Source organism: Squalius cephalus (genome assembly GCF_949319135.1).
Source record: "Squalius cephalus genome assembly, chromosome: 16".
Classification (NCBI taxonomy): domain Eukaryota; kingdom Metazoa; phylum Chordata; class Actinopteri; order Cypriniformes; family Leuciscidae; genus Squalius; species Squalius cephalus.
The window spans coordinates 37,583,333-37,592,846 of NC_137137.1; the positions used below are offsets into that span (position 1 = coordinate 37,583,333).

Genomic DNA, 9,514 nt, shown 5'->3' on the forward strand with positions numbered 1-9,514 from the left:
TTTAGAAGTCAATATCTCTGAAGTAAAATCATGGAGAATTTACTTTTTGAATATTAATACTATTTTGCCATTTTGTCTTAAAATGTACCAGACCAAGAAGAAAGGCTTACGAGAGTATCTGTATTATTAAAAGTTCTAGTAAATATAATTTTATTTTATTCCATAATATTAAGAATTTCAAGGCAAATGAACCAACTTGGCTAAATCAGTTTGTTTCGCTGGCTCTTTAAGGATTCGGATGACGTCACCTACTTCGCGGGCTATGTTCGCGCCGCTGGCAGGGTTGCTAGGTAACAATATTAGCAAACACAGAGTAGAGTTCGAGCACAACGTTATTACAAACATTAGCCAAGTTCGTTATAAAATAAACATAAAAGCATCTCAATATACAAATAGATCAGCGAATTCGTGGAGTTATAATGTCAACAGCTTTTGTAAGAACAGGTGTCGTCGAGTACGGTCGGAGGAAAGGCTCGAGTAAACAAGGTGAGAATTAAAAATTATCTGAAAATAATCTATAATAATTAGAGCTTTTTTAATAACTTGGAAATATGTTGTCGAATGCATACAGTTGTGAGTTGGGAGATTGAGAAAACCGAAGCAGACCTTCCTCAAAAGGCAACGTTAGTTTTGTCCAAATCTGAATGGCAGCGCGTGCAGGACAGTGTGGATCACCAGAACAGAAGTGTCATAGCAGCGGCTGAACAGCGGGAGGCGCTGCGCATGCGCTCTAAAGAGGCCGCCAGACACTGGCCCAACACCATCGCGGTGAGTGGGAGCGTCGCACTGGGATTATTAGCTCTCTGATTTACCAGAGCTGCCAACTCACGCATTCCCCGTGAGATTCACGCGACTGACACTTTCCACACGCTCTCACGCCACACACACATTTCATCACGCACGCAATGAGGACATGGAGACCGACAGACTAGACAGAGCAGGTTTACTTATGATATAGTAAAATAGCTCTCAGATTCTGACCATTTTATTACGAAATTCAATCAATAAATACCGTTTTGGCGCTTGTAAATGTGACGTGACAGATCCCTAGCGCACGTGACCCGATCATCTCTACTTGCTAATAAATAAACATGAATGAACACTGTTGAAAGATACAGTAAAACTTACCGAAATGTATATTCCTCATACATGATATCGATCAATCAGTGTTTTTCATCTGCATGAAGAGCTCAATAACACAGATGGAGAACAATTATGTCACATCTACCTCAGGAAAGCCATTTAATGAACATAATATAGGCTATAGCATGTTAGTTGGCTAGGAAAAAGAGCTATAGAGAGTATTTAGCTAAATATGTGTACTATATTACATATTTATTATATTTTTACTTATATCATTAAATAAAGTTGGTATTATAATAAAAAAAACACATTGTATTTAATTTGAGTTAGCTATTTTTTAACCTTAAATAACCCTGCCAGCTGATAGGGCTCTGTGTGTGTTTACAGCATTAGGTGAGATTTGTTTTTTCTTGAGGAAAATGAACGCCTATCTTGTGTACTTAATATTTATCCAAATGAGTCAATATTAAATCAAATCACAAGAATTTAATTGAATTGAAATCGTGAAATTTGTGTCAAGCAATAATAAAAAAACGTAGCTTACCAGAAATTGTAACGTTACCATGTAAACATTGGGTACTATACGGTTATCCGGGTCACAGCTAAACCTAACCCAGCCCCTAAACCTATACGGTTATCCAGGCCACAGCTAACCCTAACCCAGCCCCTAACCCAGCCCCTAACCCAGCCCCTAACCCAGCCCCTAACCCTAACCCTATACGGTTATCCAGGCCACAGCTAACCCTAACCCAGCCCCTAACCCAGCCCCTAACCCAGCCCCTAACCCAGCCCCTAACCCAGCCCCTAACCCAGCCCCTAACCCTAACCCTATACGGTTATCCAGGCCACAGCTAACCCTAACCCAGCCCCTAACCCAGCCCCTAACCCAGCCCCTAACCCAGCCCCTAACCCAGCCCCTAACCCAGCCCCTAACCCTAACCCTATACGGTTATCCAGGCCACAGCTAACCCTAACCTGCCACTGCTGTGTCCGGATAACCGTATAGTACCAAACATTGTAAGATGTTGTCACTAACCCTAATAAAATTCAGTTTAGTTACCAAAATGTTTTGACAATCACAATACACGTTTACATGATTTACAAGATGGATTTCCACTATAATCAACAATTCTATAAGAAACATGACAAATGTAAACATATAAAAGAAAAACCGTTATATCTTCCACGGCCAGGGCGCCACCATTGTGCAGTATTCTACCATGTGACGTCACGGGGTTGGCTTTAATAAACCTGGCTGAATGTAGGAATATCCGACACCTAACGGCCTACACCACGGTGTTGTGACCGCGAACAACTAACGTTAGGTGCAGTCATTATTAGCTAACAGCTGTAAGCATGAACTAGCTAACGCTAACTTAGTGTTTAGCTAACTTAGTGAAGTTTATTAGTACCAGACAAAAAGACGACGTCTAACGTTATATGTTAACAAACTGCACATGGAAACATTGTTCGCGATGTCTGCCATCATATTCCTCCTGTCTCTTGTCAACTCCATGTAAGTTAGCATGTATTAATGTATGCATTTGAGCCGATACGGCGTGGGAACCGAGCAGTGGTACGCCATTATGTCGGACAGCCGGTGGAGGTTTGGGGCGAAGAGCGGGTTGGCAACGCTACTGGTGTCAGTGTGGCTGTTGTACTGCGATGCCCACCGTGTCAGAGTCCATCTGCTGTATATAACATATACCGTTAGACGTCGCTAGTTGTTCGCGGTCACAACACCGTGGTGTAGGCCGTTAGGTGTCGGATATTCCTACATTCAGCCAGGTTTATTAAAGCCAACCCCGTGACGTCACATGTTAGAATACTGCACAATGGTGGCGCCCTGGCCGTGGAAGATATAACGTTTTTTCTTTTATATGTTTACATTTGTCATGTTTCTTATAGAATTGTTGATTATAGTGGAAATCCATCTTGTAAATCATGTAAACTTGATTGACTGCTTCATTTCCCCTTTAATAAAGACACGGAACTCTCATCACGGTAAAACGCAATTAACGTGCGTGACTCTTTTACTTTCGCTTTCAACAACGTAATTCTCTTCAGGGAAAACCAATCAAGGAAAACATTTCAGGGCTCGACTAACGCTTGTCAGGGACAGGGTCGAAATGAACTTTCTGGCTCACCTGCCACGGGGCCTGCTAGATGAAAAACCTGGCCAAAATAATAAACAGCTTTCTTTTTGTCACATATACATTAATTTCCGTACATTTAATTGAGATAAGGTATTATGTTGAATACAAACATAAAAAAATTGTCCAGAGCAAATTTTGTAATGTAGGCTAGCCTATAATAAAAAAAAATCTATATATTGATCAAAATGAGAGAAATATATGAAATATTACTATCATTGGGGTAAAATACTTTTTTTGTCAGTTGTTACCTGACTCATGTGGAAGGGAAGGCAGAACGTACTCGGTTACTTGCTTAACCTCGGTTCCCTGAGAGATAAGGGAACGAGTACTGCGTTGCAAACGCTATGGGGAAACTCCTTTTCTCGAGATAGGAACGGCCCTGGTGTGTAAAGAGCCTGGCCAGCGGCGGAGAACGCACGATCCGCGAGTGCTGAAGAACATGGGCTCTCCGCTTCTTCCAGTGGCACTTCACACCGCTCTACAGTCATTTGAAAGAGATTGCCGTACCAGTTTTGGCCACAATCTTACATACGGTTCCTTTAAGAAACAATATATAGCCTAGGCAACACACGACCAGAGAGCTGTTTTCCTGAATGCCATCAAGATTGAAACCGAGACACTGATTTCATAACAGTTCAATAAACAAATAGTTAAAATTAAGTCACTTACATTTTAGACGCAATGACTGTTTTTGTTCTGTTTCAGCAGCGAAAATATTTCCTAACAAAGATCACAGCAGAACCATCGCGCATCTCACAGCAACACTTGCATTACTGAATGATTCAGTGTTTTGAACGAATCGGTTGAGTCAAAGATTCAATTACCCATTCATGAACTGCCTCATTCTGAATAAATCAGCCGTTTGAACGAATCGTTTGAATGAATGACTCAATGACTCGCTCGTTAAGACGGTCATCTGCCGCCTCCTACTGGCGGTTTAGTTTCAAGTATCATTCTTTTCAACATTCCTCATTTTTATATGCAAACATATTTAAAATAATCTAATTTAATACAGTTATAATTTTTCAATGTAAATTATTTAATTTGATTGGTAACAGCCTAGTGTCTTATTATTTTAATTTAATATATTGATCAAATTTAAGAATTTGAAATAATTTAATATAATAAAAAAATAAAAAAAAAGAATTTGAAATGAAAGATGGAGCATACATTTAATAAAATTATGGGGAAAATGCCCTTTATAAAGGTACAAAAAATGTGTGTTTTCCAACAGTGATGTAATGAAACATTGACAATTTAAGTTTGAAGGGAGTAAAGCCTCTGTTTAGGCTATTGAGGAAATGTAATTTTGCCAAAAGAACAACTTTTATTTTAAATAAATGTTCATTTTAAATCAGCCTACTTCAGTGTGATATGTTACCATATTATCATGCTTAACACTGAGAATCTGAATAATTGTAATGTGATGATCAGATGCAGATATCTAAATCAGAGAATATGGGCGGTTTGCGGGTGGATTATTTATTTTTAACAGTGGATTCGGGAGACTCAAATGCACCAGATTAATGAATTTATCTTTAATGTACAAAAATGTACAAAATTTTCTTCCGGGGGGGCATGACCCCTGACCCCTGACCCTGGAGGTACCAAGCTCCACCCACAAAAATAATGTGGGAAACACATTAGGCTATATGATGATCTACAAAAAATACAAATTGAATTATCTTATTATTAAAATACATTATTAGGATTTTACCACCTCCGCCTCGTTTTGAGCCAGGAAAAACCCTGTGCATTAAGGAAAAATTAATTTATTACAGTGTATACAGCTGTTTATTGTTAGTTCATGTTAGCTCAGGTATATTAAATATTAACAGACTGACAACTTTTGATTTAAAAAATGTATTAATAAAATTAACATGAACTAATTCACTATTTTTCATTGTTAGTTCCTGTTAACCATCGTACTTAACTAATGGTGAACTTACTATACAATTGACACATGTAGTTCCACACGCTCGAGTCAGAGATAAACAAAGAGTGCTTTAATCACCGATGGGAACATGCAGGACAAACAGAATCATTACACTCAGCCCAGACTATCCTGGACAGGGAACGACCCCAGACGGGCACACGGGAACACGGGAACACGGGAACAGAACTAAAACATAAACTACACCTAAAAAGAACATACACAATACAAACAAATGTTACCATTATTTATTCTTTTGAGCATGTGCAGATGCTTTTATTTTTTTTATTTTATTTATATAGCCTTGTTTATACTTCTCGCTGTCTAATTTTCTTTTGTGTCTGTGCCCCTATTTTAATATTAAGTTATGATTTGGTATAATGTTAAATTGTAATTTGAATGTCATCTTGGTGTGATATATTAGTTTTTCTTCATTAAAAAAACAACAACAAAAAAACAATAGCTGGGTCTCTGAGGGTTAATATGAGACTTGATGTATACAGTAACAAAGTACAGCAAACAAATCTGATTTCGTCCTCACAGGGACAACAACGAAAAAAGCTGGAGGCGAAAGCCGTGCGAGAGGCGATGGCCGAAGAGAAGAGGAAACTGCTCGACGCAGAGGAAGCGGAGCACCAGGCCCAGAGACGAGAGGAGGCCATCGAGAAAGCTCAAACCCAGCAGTTCTACCAGACCGACCGGGTCAAAGGCTTCCATGTGCGTGTCTTACGGTATTAGATCACAGATCTTCTTCTGTGGTGAAGTGTTGTAGAAACTGTCCTCTTGTGTTCTAGAGCGCTCTGATGCTGACGGAGGTCCAGAAGGAACAGGAGGCTCAGGTCGAGCTGAAGCGCCTGAAGCTGAACGCCAGCAGAGACGCAGACAGAGAGTTCCTGGCCGAGAGGGCTCGTAGAGAAGAGCTGGCGGTCCGGCGGGATCAGCAGAACGCCCAGCGGAGGAGACGAGACCACCTGACCGTCTCCGAGAGCTGGACACTACAGTAAGGGGAAGCGCATCGATGCTTCAGTGCACACACAGATAACAACAGGCTCCAAGAACCTTTTGCTAACGTTCCAATTAAAAGATTAATGTTATTTCTGAATGTTCTCTAAACTTTCAAAGTGTCAACAACATTTAAAATTTCTTTCATTCTATTTTAGAATTCTCCAAACATTGTGGGAATGTTACTTTTGAACAGTGTTGGGGAAAGTTACTTTTAAAAGTAATACATTACAATATTGTGTTACGTTAAAAGTAACTAATTGTATTAGTTAGTTTTAATGGAAAGTAGTGTTACGTTACTTTTGTGTCACTTTTTCTCACTTGGGCTGGGCTTGCTTGCTGCTTGTTTTTTAATAACAAAAGAAAAAGTTTTGGCAAATGTACCAAAAGGGAATTCCTGCCTGTAAAGTAAAGGGCTAACACTTCAGCTGTGCTGCCATAGACACGAGAAGCTCAAACACACACTTCAGCTGTGCTGCTATAGACACGAGAAGCTCAAACACACACTTCAGCTGTGCTGCCATAGACACGAGAAGCCCAAACACACACTTCAGCTGTGCTGCCATAGACACGAGAAGCTCAAACACACACTTCAGCTGTGCTGCCATAGACACGAGAAGCTCAAACACACACTTCAGCTGTGCTGCCATAGACACGAGAAGCCCAAACACACACTTCAGCTGTGCTGCCATAGACACGAGAAGCCCAAACACACACTTCAGCTGTGCTGCCATAGACACGAGAAGCTCAAACACACACTTCAGCTGTGCTGCCATAGACACGAGAAGCTCAAACACACACTTCAGCTGTGCTGCCATAGACACGAGAAGCCCAAACACACACTTCAGCTGTGCTGCCATAGACACGAGAAGCCCAAACACACACTTCAGCTGTGCTGCCATAGACACGAGAAGCCCAAACACACACTTCAGCTGTGCTGCCATAGACACGAGAAGCTCAAACACACACTTCAGCTGTGCTGCCATAGACACGAGAAGCTCAAACACACACTTCAGCTGTGCTGCCATAGACACGAGAAGCTCAAACACACACTTCAGCTGTGCTGCCATAGACACGAGGAGCTCAAACACACACTTCAGCTGTGCTGCCATAGACACGAGAAGCCCAAACACACACTTCAGCTGTGCTGCCATAGACACGAGAAGCTCAAACACACACTTCAGCTGCGCTGCCATAGACACGAGAAGCTCAAACACACACTTCAGCTGTGCTGCCATAGACACGAGGAGCTCAAACACACACTTCAGCTGTGCTGCTATAGACACGAGAAGCTCAAACACACACTTCAGCTGTGCTGCCATAGACACGAGGAGCTCAAACACACACTTCAGCTGTGCTGCCATAGACACGAGAAGCCCAAACACACACTTCAGCTGTGCTGCCATAGACACGAGAAGCCCAAACACACACTTCAGCTGTGCTGCCATAGACACGAGAAGCTCAAACACACACTTCAGCTGTGCTGCCATAGACACGAGAAGCTCAAACACACACTTCAGCTGTGCTGCCATAGACATGAGGAGCCCAAACACACACTTCAGCTGCGCTGCCATAGACACGAGAAGCTCAAACACACACTTCAGCTGCGCTGCCGTAGACACGAGAAGCTCAAACACACACTTCAGCTGTGCTGCCATAGACACGAGGAGCTCAAACACACACTTCAGCTGTGCTGCCATAGACACGAGAAGCTCAAACACACACTTCAGCTGTGCTGCCATAGACACGAGAAGCCCAAACACACACTTCAGCTGTGCTGCCATAGACACGAGAAGCTCAAACACACACTTCAGCTGTGCTGCCATAGACACGAGAAGCTCAAACACACACTTCAGCTGTGCTGCCATAGACACGAGAAGCTCAAACACACACTTCAGCTGTGCTGCCATAGACACGAGAAGCCCAAACACACACTTCAGCTGTGCTGCCATAGACACGAGAAGCCCAAACACACACTTCAGCTGTGCTGCCATAGACACGAGAAGCCCAAACACACACTTCAGCTGTGCTGCCATAGACACGAGAAGCTCAAACACACACTTCAGCTGTGCTGCCATAGACACGAGAGGCTCAAACACACACTTCAGCTGCGCTGCCATAGACACGAGAAGCTCAAACACACACTTCAGCTGTGCTGCCATAGACACGAGAAGCTCAAACACACACTTCAGCTGTGCTGCCGTAGACACGAGAAGCTCAAACACACACTTCAGCTGTGCTGCCATAGACACGAGAAGCCCAAACACACACTTCAGCTGTGCTGCCATAGACACGAGAAGCCCAAACACACACTTCAGCTGTGCTGCCATAGACACGAGAAGCTCAAACACACACTTCAGCTGTGCTGCCATAGACACGAGAAGCTCAAACACACACTTCAGCTGTGCTGCCATAGACACGAGGAGCTCAAACACACACTTCAGCTGTGCTGCCATAGACACGAGAAGCTCAAACACACACTTCAGCTGTGCTGCCATAGACACGAGAAGCTCAAACACACACTTCAGCTGTGCTGCCATAGACACGAGAAGCTCAAACACACACTTCAGCTGTGCTGCCATAGACACGAGAAGCTCAAACACACACTTCAGCTGTGCTGCCATAGACACGAGAAGCCCAAACACACACTTCAGCTGTGCTGCCATAGACACGAGAAGCCCAAACACACACTTCAGCTGTGCTGCCATAGACACGAGAAGCTCAAACACACACTTCAGCTGCGCTGCCATAGACACGAGAAGCTCAAACACACACTTCAGCTGTGCTGCCATAGACACGAGAAGCTCAAACACACACTTCAGCTGTGCTGCCATAGACACGAGAAGCCCAAACACACACTTCAGCTGTGCTGCCATAGACACGAGAAGCTCAAACACACACTTCAGCTGCGCTGCCATAGACACGAGAAGCCCAAACACACACTTCAGCTGCGCTGCCATAGACACGAGAAGCCCAAACACACACTTCAGCTGTGCTGCCATAGACACGAGAAGCCCAAACACACACTTCAGCTGTGCTGCCATAGACACGAGAAGCTCAAACACACACTTCAGCTGCGCTGCCATAGACACGAGAAGCTCAAACACACACTTCAGCTGCGCTGCCATAGACACGAGAAGCCCAAACACACACTTCAGCTGCGCTGCCATAGACACGAGAAGCTCAAACACACACTTCAGCTGCGCTGCCATAGACACGAGAAGCCCAAACACACACTTCAGCTGCGCTGCCATAGACACGAGAAGCTCAAACACACACTTCAGCTGCGCTGCCATAGACACGAGAAGCTCAAACACACACTTCAGCTGCGCTGCCATAG

At 43.2% G+C, this 9,514-nt stretch overlaps 1 protein-coding gene across 1 annotated transcript; it reads left to right on the forward strand.

Moving 5' to 3' along the window:
* Positions 1-419: 419 nt before the first annotated feature.
* LOC307173976 (cilia- and flagella- associated protein 210-like) lies at positions 420-6,176 on the forward strand (the record flags this gene model as incomplete). The annotated part of the gene is made up of 4 exons (XM_079897579.1): positions 420-486; positions 572-768; positions 5,716-5,889; positions 5,967-6,176. 4 exons carry the CDS (start codon positions 420-422, stop codon positions 6,174-6,176), a joined length of 648 nt encoding a protein of 215 aa, XP_079753705.1.
* Positions 6,177-9,514: the final 3,338 nt, after the last annotated feature.